Source organism: Myxine glutinosa, chromosome 4 (assembly GCF_964187855.1).
Source record: "Myxine glutinosa chromosome 4, kmMyxGlut1.1, whole genome shotgun sequence".
NCBI classification, from domain to species: domain Eukaryota; kingdom Metazoa; phylum Chordata; class Myxini; order Myxiniformes; family Myxinidae; genus Myxine; species Myxine glutinosa.
In genome coordinates, this window is record NC_136264.1 from 182376987 (window position 1) to 182392985 (window position 15999).

Below are 15999 nucleotides of genomic sequence, written 5' to 3' on the forward strand. Positions count from 1 at the left end.
TTAAGATGAATTTGAAAAGCTTATATTCATACATCAAGTGTAAAACAAAACTCAAACAAGCAATTTGTATTTAAAATCCGAGTTGATAATGTGCTGGAGGTATTAGTCACCACTGACCTGTCTGGGTTCAAATCTCAACTATATAATAATAACCCTGGTGTTTCACAGGAAGGGCGTCAATGTGTAGTCTATTTGGACATTTAACTGGGCATGGTCTGCTTGCATAAATTAGTAGACATTAAATATCAGTGTACTTTGCAGAGGAGAGTTAGCACTCACACCATGGACAAATTACAAATTCTTACCCAAACCAACTAATCAGGCCAAACCCTCCAACAAACAAAAACAACCACTTTTAGAGGCCATTTTTCCCCGCAGAGCAAAGGTTAGCCTTTTTCGGGTACAGTGGTCCCCTTTTTGAAGCAAAGTTTTATGGCCGGATGCCCCTCCTGCCACCAACCCTGTTTGTCGCCTCTTGCGACACAGGGAATTACCAGTGAGCTGGTACTCAATTTGCCGACCTCGGAAGTATGACAGGCTGAGTCAACCCACCCGGTGTTAATTCAGCGATCAACCGGGATTCGAACCCAGGATCCTAAGCCAGCACCCTAACCGCTAAGCCAACACCAGGCCAAACCCTCTGAAATGGCAATTTTTTTTTAAAGTTCCCAGCCAAAAATTAGAGCCATATGTGAGTACAGGACATGGCCCACCCTCCCCCCTTGCAGCAACATTAATTTGTGAATACAAGGCTCACCCCACCCCCCAGAGCTACATTCACTGGGAGGACAAAGACCCACTCCCTCCCCAAAGTAGCCTTTGCACTTGACTTGAACGTCAGCCTCAAACCAAAGATCAGAATGTATATAAAATTTACCCCATTCAAACCGTTTCCACCTGAAGAGGTCTCAATGTCTACCCTAAATGTACTTTGACAGTAACAGAATCAAATCATAGTTTTTTGGGGTTTTTAATGATTGCACAGCAAATACAGGTGGTCAGAGTGAATAAAATACAAAGAGCAAACGATCATCGTCTCCCAGGAACTACAAAACAGTCTTCCTGTCGCTGTGCTCGTGAGAAGCACCAATGTAACGATTTCAATGGAAACTATCCACCCCCACAAATGTACACTAATCTTTGGAAGAAAAACCTGCAAAGCAAATGATACCCTGTCAAAAAAAACCAAAAAATACAAAAACATTTACAATCAACCAAGTGTACTGCAGCAAGGAATATAACACTGCAATTGGTCCATAGGCGTGTTCAGTCTACCCATTATCTGGCAACCAGCTTTGTGGGTAGCAAACGTCCATATTTCAAGTCACTGTCTCTTCGTTTTAGTGCTCGTGCTGCAACAGTATGAGAGAGCGAGCGAGGGAGACCATGGAGTGCTCCTCGGTGAAGATCAGGTCACCACAATGGTGTTCAAACAGCAGTCAACATTACACACTTCTCAGGAATTGGTCCTTCTTGATCGGAGCCTGCGCAGCTCGTCGTCTCGTATTGTTCATCGTTATCATACTTTGGGCCCTTCAATTGGGGCTCCAGAAGGTCACGCCAACGCTGCGGCAAGAGATGGCAAGGTCAGAAGTTCTCTACAAAATAAAAAACTGGCTTAAGACTAATTTTTTGCCAAGTCATTCAATGGAGCAGGTAAAAACAGACCAAGCATTGAATGCAGGGTACATGGACTATTAGCTCTACAGAATGAACAATCTAGATGAAAGTAGATTTGTGTGCTGCAATAAACATTGTAATGGCTGCCTGTCCCAAAATGAGATCAAGCATTGGATGCTCTTAAAGTGAAAAATGTTTAGTTTTTAAGTAATCACCACCACATGGGTGAAATAGGAACACCCACCAGACTTTTAGAATTGCTTATTACCTCCACCACCAAAGGAAGTTATTTTTCACCCCTCTGTCTGTGTGAACAAGAGACCTCAAAACGTTGTGGACGGATTCGGACGAAATTTAGCAGAGGTAGTGTATGTGACGAGCACGAAATGATTCGATTTTGGTGAAGACCTGGATCTGGCTATTGGAATTTTAAGTGATTCTTCACCATTGGGAGATAGGGCCAAAAACTATACATAGCAGGATATCTCAAAGTTAGACGGATTTGGACAAAACCTGGTGGAGAGGTGTGTGTGAGACGAGGCGCTAATCAATACGATTTTGGTGAAGATCTGAATGTGGATTCAGAGACGTGAATTATTTAATTTGCAAGTAATTCTTCACCATTGAGGGATCGGGCAAAAAGCGATATATAACATGATATTTAAAAACGTTATGGATAACTTATGACTAAACTAGGTGAATGAGTTGGTTAGGTGACAAGAACAAGCCGATTAGATTTTGGTTCAGGTCTGAATCCAGATCCGGTCTATCATTGGGAAACAAAACAAACTGTTCAGCCTGGCGGAGGTACGCGCTCCACCGAGTGCCGTTCTTGTTGAAATTAATCGAATGATATTTGCACAATGGTTGAACAGGTGAACAGTTCATAATTTTGCATTCCGAGGAAAGATGCATGCACCGTTAACCACCATGTAGAGTCCCAATTGATATCAGAATGTACATGAACATGGTCTTCAACCATCACAAAGCCCTGTATCCATCGAGAAGACATGTTTTGCCATCATGCACATGCCATTAATCATATCAAGAAGCAACATCCAAATTAAATTCCAACTTGCAATCAAGCTCATTGATTATGCTAATTGCAAGCACCAACATACTTTTTTGAGTGAACCTTCGGCCAAAAGCAAACGGATGATGGCGTAGCCAGGGACACAGACCATGGAGGAGAGCGCCAAGCACCAGCCGACACCTTGTGCCCACGGAGGGTACAAGTATTCCTTGTTGTAGGTCAATGGGGTGAATTTTACCAATGCAAAGATGAAGCATGCCTGGAAGCACAAAAGGATTTGCATAACAGGGCAATTCTGCTCAAATGTACAATCTGAAGTCTAGTTTCTCAGTTTACCACTAGTTACTATTTTTGGCCTCAAAGCAGCACCTCATTTTAGATTAGTCATTACCTGGGATTTATGTATGACAAGCAAACATCGAATATATTAGAGGTCAGAGGTGCTTGGAATAGGGATCGCTGGACAAATCAGAAACAAGACATTGCAAATCCAACACGTACCAAGCACAGGGAGGGAGAGATAACCAGCCAACACCACTTCATCCAAGGCCCTGGACGGAACCCCAACATATCTTCCAAAACATCATAAAAGCGGTCCACACCTGTCCAGGGGAAAGAGAAAAGGAAAGGACGCTAGAGTTACCTTGTTTATACAAAGGAAGGGATGGAAATGTTAGTTTGTCATGTACAAGAGTGCAAAGACAGCAAAATACAAACAAAAACTCAAGATTAGTTGAAAGGGGGAGGAGGGAGACGAGCATTGTGATGTTTAAATTTCAGCTTTTATTATCCCTCTATCAGATGGTTCCACCAGGCTGTTCTCAGCAAATATCTTTCCAATAGAGTGGAATATTTAGTGAGTTTGTTCAGAATGTCCTGCGACAGCACAATGTCAAGGACCCATGGAAATTCTGCATTATGTAAAATATGACCAAGCCCTCACTACCCTCCTCCCCTCCCATCTCCCATCTCCCAATCCAGCCCCAAGTCCTCAAAGTCCCTCTGCACTCTACATCCTCAAACTCCCCTAGTGAATCGATGACCGAGCCGACACACCATCAATGTGCGCAACAAACGTGCACTAAAGCGAGCAAATATCGATATTTAGACTTCCGTATGCACTGTCCAGACCCAAAGAGTTCTCAAATGAGGTATCATCTAGAATTATACGTGCCGTGGTTGCGGTGATTACCACGTTTAGACAATCGTGCAACTTGTATCGATAGATTTGGGTTGACCGGTCAACAGCTTATTATTGTTGCTGCTTTTTGTCCATTGTGTCCCATCTATCTTAGCATGTAATTGAGGCAGTTTGCCATCAGGTGTGTGGTGTGGAGAGACTGTAGAGGATTTTTTTTTTTTTTTTGCACTTCAGACTTATGTCTGCATGCATGTGCTTCATAGTCAGACTTGTGTAGCTTTTTGCTTCTGGGTCAACTCGGTAATTGAGTTGATTAAATGTACATTCCATCAGTCTTGCATCTATGCACCTTTGATGTAGAATGTAGATGTGAATTTTACAGCTTACTCAACACCCCTCATTTTATGTCAAGATCTAAATTAATAATTTTGAATTTCACTCGAGATAAAACTTGAGCAATATTATTTTTCCAAACAGAGGCCAAGCCCTAATTATACATCATTAGCCAAATCCTCAAAAGGTTCCTTCACAAGTCATAAATTGTAAGGGAAGAATAGATAAAAAAATAAAATATAATATTCTTCGTTGCATCTTCAAGTTGCATGATATAAGCAATATGCAGGCAACTGTATCCTTTAAAAAGTAAAGCTCATTGAAAACTATTAACAAGGCTCAACAATGCATCTTTACACATTTCTAAAGAGCATTTTTTTGCATTTACTCAAATGCAACAATGTGCAACATTCAATACCATCGCCAAGTTCGTTCGCAACATTTAGTTTGGTGCCCATTCCTGCATCAGCCTGAACTTCAAGTTGCATCCACAACAAGTATCCATGCTCAGGGAGCCAGAAAACTGTCTGTCCAACCTCAAGCATGAACTTTCAAACTCGTTTCCTTCTAAAATCTGGTGGTACCTTGTTAAGTCTGTCTCTGGTGTATGCTATCCTTCCATTCCTTCGCTCACTTAAAATGGCACCACAGCAGACTCCGCTCGTGCAAAGGCCAAACGCCTTGATTCTGTACTTCCTTCCAAATTTTGCCCCCAACCCCTCAACAGTCGCACACACAATTGTTCCTGCAATGTCTTTTGCACCTGAAGGTGGAGAAATTTCTGGCAGCCCTCAACTGACTGCAACTGGACCAGACATGACATGGCCGAGAAACCTGTTCTGCTGCTCTTGCACATGCTCTGCTTTTTTCCCACCCCACCATTGTTCTTCAATATGCTTGGAAGTCAACCAACATCACCACATTAGATGAAGGTGCAAAAAAACCAAACAAAAAAAAAAACCCAATAACTTTAACTACAGATCCATCAGCTTACTTGGAATCAAGAAAGTCATGGAATCGCAGTTGACAAAATCCTTCCATTTATCCAATTGCCTGATCTCAGATCAACTTTGATTCAGACCCGATCACTTGGACATACTACTCCTACTCATGGATGGAGGCCCTCATTGCCACACTATCAGGGCAGTCTCTCAACATTTCAATACATCGACATCCCACCTTGCTTTCCAAACTCTGCCTATGGCATGCAATGCCAACTTCACTCTTGGGTTACTGACTTCCTTGACTTTTGTAGCAAATGCATGGCTTAAATGGAATCCTCATCTCCAAAGCCAGTCACCGACAAGTCATCCTCTGGCATACACAGTCCTTCCCTTGGCAGGCCTGATCTTATATCCACCTTCAAAGCCTTCACTTACAGTTTAATCTAGTATCGCCCTCGCCTCTGGGATGGCACGCCTGCCTCACCTCATACTCAGGTTAATGCTGTGGAAACCAAAGCCTTCAAGATAATTGGAATCTAATGATGAAGCACAGTCTCTGGGCTTATTGCACATCACATACAGGCCAGTGGTCTGTTCTGCCATTTCCTTTCTGGTCTTGCACTGTGCTTCCTCCCCACATTTCAGGGCTCACACAGTCCTCCATCAACACCTTCTGGTGAAACTACCTAAATCCAGGATCACCGCTCATCTTCACTCAGTTCCTCTTTTTTCCCCACCTGTAGAATCAACTTCCACATGCTCTCCAATCTCATTTCTCCCTCCAGGTCTTCAGCTGTTCACCACCATCTAAACTTTAAAGCCATGATCCTTAATCCCCAAACAACCCCCCCCCCCCACCCCTCCAAATTCCCATCCTTTCCTTCTATAAACTTCCCCACCCATGCACCCTCCCCTTCCCCTCATTTGTCCAACTATGCCTATATTTACTCTCAAACTTGCCATGGGGGTGGGTGGGGTTCACCTCTGTGCTGTTCCTAGTGTTTTTACGTTCTGATCGTTCTATTTCCTAGCTCCTCTACAAGCCTCAACTTCATACAAAAGGCCCCCCAAAAAACTACCAGATTCAGGCAGAAAGCTCACCACTCATGAACCACCAAAATAAGAGGTTGATGCAGTTTGTCAAACCCAAAATATGGTGACCTAAACGGCCTGCAATTTAGTGAAATAAGCACGAGGCAGAGCTATTGACTCTACTGCTGCAGAGCCATATAGCCATACCAACTTACTGGACAGACAGACGAGCAGCCTGTCGTGGCAGTAGCTGTGAAGGAAACTGAAGGTTCGACTTGGACCTCAGGTCTTCAAGATACTGTTAAGTGATGCATCCTGCATCTCTCTCCAAAATACAAGCACGACATACAAACTGCATAGGGATCCACCATTGCATAGCTAACTTTTAACTTGAGCGAATTGGATCCGATTTCAAAGTTATGCAGATCCAGTATAACACACCACCAACCAACCCATTTAACTTGGAAGATTTTAATGATGGTCATAAGAGCTTCTGTTTTATATGGCCAAGCTTGGGGACTGCTTTTGCACAAGTTTACATTTGATTATTTCATGCTCAATTACAAAATATTAAATGGGAAACCGAAAAAAAAAAAAAAAAATGCACAAACAACCTTCCATAAACTAAGGATTTAGTTGCATGTGCATTTGTAGAGATTCATTTTATTTTGCTCAACTGGGGCAAGTTGTATTCGAAAGGTAGTTTAAATGAAAAAAAGGGATGATTAGGCCAATTGCTCAAGTGGAGTGCTTGAAAGGTTCAACACAATGGAGCATTTGGATTGCAACTCCACACAAGTCAAGTGGACTGCAGCAGGAGAACTGCATCTCAGTAGCAAACAGTTAGGATCCAGCTTGGTAATTTTGGCAAATTTGCCAAGTCCCAGATAATTTTTCATCGCATCAAGCTGATGCAAGTTGATTGCATGGGAGGGACACAAGGCCTTAATTTAAGCTGCAGCGCCCGATCACAGTAAATGTTCCTGCAAGCATTAGCCGATATTACAATCAATTGTACTCTTTTCTCTACCCCTCAGTTTCAATACACGTTAAATTAATGGGTCTTGTAGGCAGAGAACCTCCGCTCAAGGTTCCATCTCGGATTAGAACCCTGGTGAGGCTAGGTGCCCAATCGGCGTTCCAAATTAACCCAGTAGAGGCGAGGAAAGGCACTGGGTCGCTGGTTGAAACGGCCAAGCCAACTCTTATCAAGGGCCTTTCTTCACCTCTACCAGGATCAAAATCCAAGATGGAACCCAAGTGGAGGTTCTGATCTGTCAGAGGGGAATTTAATGAGCGTAGATGCTCCAAAACCTGAACATCCTCAAAAAGGATTTATAGCTACTACTGTATTATATTGGAGATTGGGGGCAACAGTAGATATTACAATTACAATATGGTAGCTGCAGTGCCCGATTATGGTAACAGTTTGCTTTGAATGAAACTCAAAGAAACATGACCATTCTATAGCACATCAGATTCATGTACTAAACTACTAATGCATATTATCTTTCTACTGCACACAATTGCAATTACTTCATTTCACATGACAGGAAAATCTCGAGTTATTTTCCGAGTTGACAGCCAAACCCGGCTCGGAAGTTAAACTTGCCGTGATAGAGTACAGCGCTATTGGCAGCAGTGTTTGCATATCGTCTTAACTCACCATATATCCAAGCTACAGTTATGCATTCAAAGAAGGCCACCCAGAGCATGCAGATACCACTAGCACCGAAGTAGTCAAACAACTGGAACACGTACATTCCTCCCTAAGGGCGTTTTGGGGGAGAAAGAAGGATCAATATACAATCAATTATTTTGTGGCTACAGGATAATGCTCACTACAAAAGGTTTAACAATATAGGTCACTCAAAGTCATCACCTTCTACTGGCTGCTTTGTGGAAAGCTACCCCAACATCTACTTCCTAAAAATGACATCTTGCCAAACAGACTTGCTTATAATGGAAAAAGCTCAAACGACTTTCAACAAGACTAGGGGGAAAAACAAAAAAACAAAAAACTAATACTTGCACAAAATGGTGCACAATCAGTTTTTGCACTTCCTACCAATTCAGCTTAAAAATAGAACAGCACTCTACCTCCACCAGGCTGAACATGCGTATTGTATCCCACCGACAGGCCAGATCTAGATTCGGACCTGAAACAAAATCTAATCAGCTTATTCTTGTCACCTAACCAACTCGTCCACCAAGTTTCGTCCAAATCCATCCACAACTTTGAGACATTGTGCTATGTATCAGTTTTAGTTCTATCTAAATGGTGAAGAATCACTAAAATTAAATCTCATATCCGATTCCATATTCATATCTTCACCAAAAACGAATTTATCAGTCCTTGTCAGACACCTCTCACCAAGTTTCATCCAAATCCGTCCACAACTTTGAGACGTCATGCGATATATCGTGTTTGGTCCCATCTCCCAATGGTGAAGAATGACAAAAAATTTTTTATACTAGCCGGATCCAAACCCGCATCTTCACCAAAATCTAATCATTTCGTCATCACATACCCAACCTCTGCAAAATTTCATCCAAATCCACCCACAACTGAGATATCTTGTTCACAGATAGACAGGGGTGAAAACATAACCTCCATCCACCTTTGGTGGCAGAGGTAACTAGATGGTATTCATATAATACTTACCCTGCGCAGTCAACTTGGTGTGAGCCAATTCTTCTGTTTTTGAACGTTTTTTTTTTTAAATCCAATATGGCTGCCAGACCACGTGAGCGATGACATCATAAATTTATATTCTCTAAATAATTGTTGCATAGATCACACCCAATACATTTCAAACTGATCAGACTGTTGACCCTGGCGAATTATGACATCATAATTATGGCACCAACGACATCGTTAATACCTATTCCCCATATGAAGTTATTTACAATGAGCCATGTTTCAATTTTTTTCCATGGAGCGGTTTTGGATATATAGAGGTGCAACGTTGTTCTGTTTTTCCAAGATGGCGCCTGTAACACATGACCTATGATGTCATGATTATCATTAAAATATTCTCAAGGAGGCGCTCATATGGTGAAAATTGTGTCCATCAGACCGACAGTTGCTGAAAAAAAATTAATGATCGGATGGATAAGTGTTGTATTTGTCGAATTACGACGTCATAATTAAAGTACCGATGACATCATTAACATATCTTATTCCCCAAGCGGAGTACTTGACAATGAGCCATGTTTGTTTTTTTCCATGGAGCAGTTTCGGAGATAGAGGTGCAACCTTTTTTCGATTTTTCCAAGATTGCGCCTGTACCACGTGACATACATCATTATCATTTTTAAAATTCCACAGGAGGAGCCGCTCATGTTCTGAAAATTGTGTGCCAACCGGACTAACTTGCAGAGGAATTTTTTTTTTCATACTGATCAGATCAAGTGTTGTACTTGTCGAATTATGATGTCATAATGAAGGCACCAATGACAGTCATCAACATATCTTATTCTCCATGGTGAGTACTTGACAATGAGCCACGTTTCCATTTTTTCCATTGAGCGGTTTGGGAGATAGAGGTGTAACGTTTTTCCAATATGGCGCCTGTACCATGTGACCTATGACGTCATAATATTCACCAAAATATTCTACAGGAGGCCCGCCTATGGTGAAAATTTCATGTCAATTGGACCAAAGGTTGCCGAGAAAATGAATTTTTAAAATGCAGACACGGCACACACTTTACTGAAATGCAGACACGAACGTATGTAACTGAATGCTTAACCCCACTTTTCACTTCGCGAGCGCAATAAACACCCACACCCTCGCCATTTTTAGAGAACACTGGCATCTCAGTCCAGGGCAGGCTTGCTTTGCACCATTACTGCCAGAAATTAAACTTTGAAAATGTTCATACCTTTGTGACCATGGTGAGACCAAGCAACAAGCTGATGACACAAAGAAGACCCAGGAACATTTGTCTTCGATAACCCTTTTTCAGCATTCTGGGGTTGAGATCAACCAATGACGTCACCTGACCTTCCACATCTACAAACTGCAGAAACGATCACAAGCTTAGTCATACGAGTCGAAAGCATCCACTTCCTGGCACAATTTTTTTTTTTTCCCATCTGCTTATCTTTATTCACCAGCCTTGCACATTGTATTTACAAATGGTAACTTGTGCACTTGCACAACCGTATAGTGAAAAAGCGGTTTTTTTTTTAATTCTTTTTTTACATGCATCTTGGTTTGCACAATTACATCAGTACTGAAATTTCACCATCCTGTCTCACCTGGCTGTCAAGTCCCAAAAGCAGCAGCATGATGAAGAAGAGCACAGCCCACAGCGAGGGGAGAGGCATCATGGTCACTGCCTTAGGGTATGCTATGAAGGCCAGTCCTGGACCTACAACAGGAAACAGTTTATTGTTCAAATGGCAGTCATGGTAATGACAAAACCTCAACAGGTGAAAATTAAATTCAGAGTACATACCTGACTCTGCAACATCGGCAATATCGACCCCCTGCTCTTGTGCCATGAAGCCAAGTATCGAGAAAATGGCAAAGCCCGAAATGAAGCTCGTGGTGCTGTTCATGCAGGACAGTATGAGGCATGACCTGTGGGGAAATAACCATGCCGAAAATGTAACTGTCTGTACCCCTAGATAACCCACTAGCTGTTAAACTATTTACCATATACGATACAAAGTAGTGGTATACTGCATGCTATCAAAACTATATTGGAAGATTTCAAATGACCAATCGCCCTCAACTTCAATTCTACATTTGCCCACCGAGCAACGCTGGAAATAGTCACATTTTGGACATGCCAGGATCATGCGTGGACATGCATCAAGGATTGGGATTATTTATCGTTTTCACGGTCAATGTGTTGGCTCTTACACTAGCCTTGATTCTGTATCTTAAAAAAAACAAAAAACAAAGGCAGAACACAATATGTATATACATATACATACAAGTCAGCTCCATTAGATTATAAGCAAAACAGTTCTTTTTTCATACTACTTCTACCCTAAAAAAATACCATTTTGACTTTAACTGGATACCTGTAGCAGTTGTAGTGGTATTCGTTGTAACTTCCAAGTGACGTTAACACGCTGATACAAATGGCGTAGGAATAGAATATCTGGGTCCCAGCATCAATCCAAACCTAGACAAACAAGCACATCAATGCCAGATCCTTCGATAAAATTACTCATTTTCTAAAAAAAACAAAAACTAATGAAATAAATAAATACAACTTTTATCATGCACATTGATCCACAGAAAGCCAAACCTCTGGATCTGCAAGTCGGGTGAGGTCGGGGTACAGGTAGTACTTGATGCCGTTGATAGCGCCAGGCAAGGTTATTCCACGAATGAGCAGAATGAAGAGCATTAGAAATGGAAACGTCGCAGTAAAGTAGACGATCTGGTATGAAAGGTCAACAGGGACGCAAACCATCGCGTTAGAGCCTTACTTTGAATTTATATTTTCAATAATGGATCAGAAGAAAAAAAAGCAGCAAGTTCATTCGTGCCGCAGTAAACCTACGAGGAAGTTCCCATTTGCCACCCTTTGCTCACGCATCCGCAAAGCGAGCGGCATACCTTTCCCGTGGTCTTGACTCCTTTCCAGAGGCAGAAAAAGACGATTATCCACATCGCGATCATGCACAGGGTCAGGTCCCATTTCAGCTCGCCCGCCTCCTCTATTCCATTCGTCAAACCGAGCACCTTTCGCCTGCGGACCCAGCAAAACAAGCAAGGGATGTTGGCCGCCAACGCTAAAGTGAACGGCGGACTCGAGAATAACACGAGCAGGCGAAATGTGCAAAGCAAGTGCAAAAGAACAAAACTGATGGCAGCACGAGAGTCTGGAGGTCCAGGCAGCGATGAATGCATCGCTGTCCAGACCGAGTTCTGCGTTGCTGGGCGTGCGTGGCAAGTATCAGCATGGTGGCGCTTCCTTACTCCCAGAACTGAATGACAGGCGAGATGTGACGCAGATGAGCCTGCGAGACGTTGGTGAGGTTCGCAACGCTTCTCAGAGAGTCCTCCATGCAGTCGTAAGTGTTCCACGTGTTGTTGCAACTGGCCCACGGAAGCTCGCTGGTGAAGGAGTGCGCCAGGTAGAATAGGCCCCAAGCGAGGATGATGATGTAGTTCACGCTCATCAAGGACACGATTACCACGGATGCATATCCAACGCCTGTTGTTGGAGGAATCGTCAGTTGCCGTTGCATGAACGCCTCGCCAATGCCGCGGTGGCGGCGAGGCGACGAGGGACAAACGCCCGCACGCATTGTGCTCCAGCGCGACACAGCCCCATTACACAAAATGCCAAAATTCCACAACACAAGCCCTTAGAGATTGACCGACAAAAGGTATGAAGCGAAGAACACTTTTTGGACACATGCGGACAAGTCGCCGCCGTAGGAACAAGAGGCCCAACCTGGTTCAGCATGACCACCCAACTCCCCCGCACATCCAGCGAAGGGAAAAAGGCACCAAAGTTTGCCCTGGCACTGACCGGTGAGTAGAGGGCAGAGCTTCGTCCAACACGTGATTCCACCTTGCGACGTAAATTGGCCGACCGCCACCTCCATGAAGAAGAGAGGAATTCCACCTCCCAGGAGGAAGATTGTGTAGGGGATGAGGAACGCACCTGAAAAGGCAAGGGGGTGGTGGATTCCTCGATTAGTACGTACGTGACATCGGCCACAGCATCTCGGGTACCATGAACCAAATGTTAAACGATACAATCACAACCAGAAGGGCACGCAGTAGAGAGCATACCTCCACCTGGTTGGCCATAACCACTCAATGGTGAAGAACCACTTTCACTATTCTACTAGCCGGATCCGGATCTTCACCAAAATTGAGGATTCTTCCTCGTCACGCACACAACCTGTCCAACAAATTTCGCCCAAATCCATCCATAACTTTTTGATATATCCTGCTATGTATCGTTTTTGGCTCCATCTTTTTTGATCAGCAATCTTTTCTTATCGTGTTTTATTTTTTTTTTAACCTCTATTCCCCCCCCAAGCCCTCTCCCCCCCCCACAGATCTCCCGATGTCCCTGCTCTCCATCTCGTTCTCCCTTTATATGTTGTGTCCGTTTGTCTTTTTGTGATCAATGTTAGCTCTTACACGAGCCTCGATCTTGTATCCAAAAAATATAAATAAAAAAACCCAATGGTGAAGAATCACTTAAAAATTAAATAATTCTCATATCCGAATCCACATTCAGATCTTCAAAATTGAATCGATTCTTCCTTGTCAGACACCTAACCTGTCCAACAAGTTTCGCCCATATCAGTCCATAACTTTGAGACATCCAGCTATGTATCGTTTTTGGCCCCATCTCCCAAAGGTGAAGAATCACTTTAAAAATTCTAGTAGCCGGATCCGGATCTTCACCAAAATCTCACCATTTCGTCCTCGTCACATGCGCCACATCTCTGCCAAATTTCGCCCGAATCCGTCCACAACTTTGAGATATTTCGGTCACAAACGGACAAAAGGGCGAAAACATAACCTCCATCCAACTTCGGTAGCGGAGGTAATAATCGATCGATCCGTCGCGGCACGTGCGCTCGAACACACCTTACATCGCCGGCGTCACGAACGAAGACGTTACCAAATCAAAACACAAGACCAAGGTTTTCATCAACGAGGTACTCGAGTGAGAACGGCGCGCTAAGGTGTGCAATGTACCCACCACCGCCATTTTTGTAGCACAGGTAAGGGAACCTCCAGACGTTGCCGAGCCCGATGAAGCCTCCGGCCACGGACATCATGAAATCCAGACGGCTGCTCCACTTTTCGCGCTGCACCACCGAACGAGAGCCGAACTCGCCGGGACCTTCCGACAAGGGCTGGAAGGATTCGAACGTGTCCTCATGGCCGACCGGCTTCTTCTTCTCTTGTGCCATTCGGAGTCGAACCGCGGTTTACCGTTACCCTCGCTTCACTGCCGCAGGTGTAGAAAACCAATGGAGAATGGGGAGAGGATCAAGTCAAGAGGAAGCCGAAGAAGCGGAAATTTGTTTGAACCAACTCGGAAAATACAAAGATTGCTGAGGGATACTAGATTTTATTTAATAAAACCGAAAGCAGAAAAGCGAAAAGGGCTAATTGGAGCAATCGATTAGCGCCTTTTAACCGACTGCCGCGAGAAAAATGCGTTCGCCTCAACCTTAGTGCTTCAAGCCTTCAACTGAAAATCGAGATTGGCGCGCCACCTTTATTTGCTCGCCCGGATTAATCTCGAGCGCATGCGGCGCGTGGAAAAATACCAGCTTGCCGGCTCGCGCCGCAGAATCCGGGAGGGCGCCGGGCGGGGCTAATGGGCCTCGCGGACTCCGGGAGGGCGGGGCTAATGGGAAATCGCGGACTCCGGGAGGGCGGGGCTAATGGGTTGGTTATTTGCCTTTTTTCTTTCCTGTGGTTTACCGCTTAGCAACGAGCGTCGCGGGGCGTGGCTCTGGTCCTGAAGCTGGAGGGGCTCGGGCTGCGGCATATTATGAGGGCCCCATTGCTAGTTATCAATGTCCTATGTTTGTTTTGCTTTGTTTCCCGTTTCACCGGCGTTTCATTGATATTCCGCAGGTATGCTGTTGCATTTCGCGGTTTTGTGTCATTTTTTGATATATATATATATATATATATATATATATATATATATATTACTTCCGACGAATCTGATCATGGATCCACCAATAAGTTGCTATAACATCGCCGCAATCTTACAATCACCCGTACAGGGGACGTGCGCCATATTAAATTAACCATTTGCTTCCACGACGCAAGTACCACGTGATCGAGCAGCCCCGCAGGTTGTTTGCCAGGCACGTGACCTCATTGCCTTAGGATGGTGTTTTCTTTTCATGGTTTCCAATCGCAGAACGTTTAATCTATCGAGCAAAATCGGACGGAGAAGCTATATCTCCAGCGCGTACGTAATTTGTGTACGTGCGCCGTTGATTAGTCAGTTATTGCATGAAATCAGGGAAATGGTTGTATGAAGGGAAATGGCGGTGTAATGCGTCAGAGGGTGTGCGCATGGACACGTTGGACCTTTGTCACACCCCGAGGATTCGTGCGCATTATCACAAGCATTCTATGTTCGTGCATGTACGGACAAATACCTGATCCTCGCGTCGGTCTATGCTACACCTGTGTGTGTACCGAAGCCAAGGTGCGTGTATCGCAACCTCCCCCTCGACCCCTAAAGCCCCTCCCCACGCGCGTCGCGCCACTTCGTGCTGAGACAAGCCTGATATGACGTCAGCACCGCCCTCGCAGTTTTGAAATGCAAATGAATGTATCGCCTCCGCCAGCGAAGGTGGGTGCAGGTTATTTTTCACCCCTGTCTGTCTCAAAAAGTTGTGGACTGATTTGGACGAAATTTGGTGGACAGGTTGGGTGTGTGACCAGGAAGAATTGATTCAATTTTGGTGAAGATTCGAATATGCATCCGGATACGAGAATTATTATTTAATTTTTTAAGCTGATTCTTCACCCATTGAGTGATAGGTTTTACAATGTAATGACCCACCATGCCACAAATATAGTACCAGGGACGCGGGAACATTGTGAACATACAACCTTGTCAGTCTGAAGGATGCTAACGGGTTTTGTTTTGAAAAGAAGATCGAGTCTCATGAAAGACCGAGAACACAGAATGGAACATAGTGGAAATTGCCAATGGTGGAAACACACCAGCAGGAAGGCGGAAGGATACAACAGAAGGACACTTGGAGGCAAAATGGGCATGGCAAAGAATGACATCAAACAGAGGGGGCAAGGACACGGGGAGGGGGTGGAGGAGGAACAAACTGGATACAACAAGCTCAAACACCAGGAATATGGAGGGAAGGGATAAAACAGAAATGGAACAAATGAAACCAACACG

The 15999-nt window shown here is 44.0% G+C and overlaps 2 protein-coding genes across 7 annotated transcripts in view; one reads left to right on the forward strand and one right to left on the reverse strand.

The window, feature by feature from the left end:
* Positions 1-954: 954 nt before the first annotated feature.
* Positions 955-14401, reverse strand: LOC137425541 (sodium- and chloride-dependent taurine transporter). Of its 2 annotated transcripts, XR_013623257.1 has the most exons (14): positions 13804-14401; positions 12610-12744; positions 12051-12288; positions 11688-11820; positions 11374-11508; positions 11144-11247; positions 10570-10694; positions 10370-10482; positions 9991-10128; positions 7770-7872; positions 6319-6424; positions 3155-3255; positions 2742-2912; positions 955-1566 (listed from the first exon to the last, which is right to left on the reverse strand). XR_013623257.1 is itself a non-coding variant. In XM_068114078.2 (13 exons), exons 1-13 carry the CDS (start codon positions 14015-14017, stop codon positions 1429-1431), a joined length of 1848 nt encoding a protein of 615 aa, XP_067970179.1. In that variant the 5' UTR covers positions 14018-14401; the 3' UTR covers positions 955-1428. The 2 variants fall into 2 exon arrangements, 1 of the variants encoding a protein (XP_067970179.1); XM_068114078.2 differs by lacking the exon at positions 6319-6424.
* Positions 14402-14765: 364 nt separating this feature from the next.
* The window catches only part of LOC144891856 (uncharacterized), a 51104-nt gene continuing 49870 nt past the window's right edge, over positions 14766-15999 (forward strand). For 4 of the 5 annotated variants that reach the window (XR_013623258.1, XR_013623264.1, XR_013623261.1 and 1 more), the window contains exon 1: positions 14766-15429. Coding sequence is in view for 1 of the 5 variants with exons in the window: in XM_078776780.1 (XP_078632906.1) it covers positions 15252-15282 (31 nt within the window). In the remaining 4 variants the exon portion in view is untranslated. The remainder of the gene's footprint in view (positions 15430-15999) is intronic. The other variant, XM_078776780.1, reaches the window with a different exon arrangement.

Coding starts and splice junctions, on each gene's coding strand:
- LOC137425541 (XM_068114078.2), bottom strand. CDS start 14,017: ATGGCACAAGAGAAGAAGAAGCCGGTCGGCCATGAGGACACGTTCGAA. Junction 11,248..11,373: donor CCCGACTTGCAGATCCAGAG/GTTTGGCTTTCT, acceptor TTGTTTGTCTAG/GTTTGGATTGATGCTGGGAC. Junction 10,695..11,143: donor TACCACTACAACTGCTACAG/GTATCCAGTTAA, acceptor ATTTCCCCACAG/GTCATGCCTCATACTGTCCT.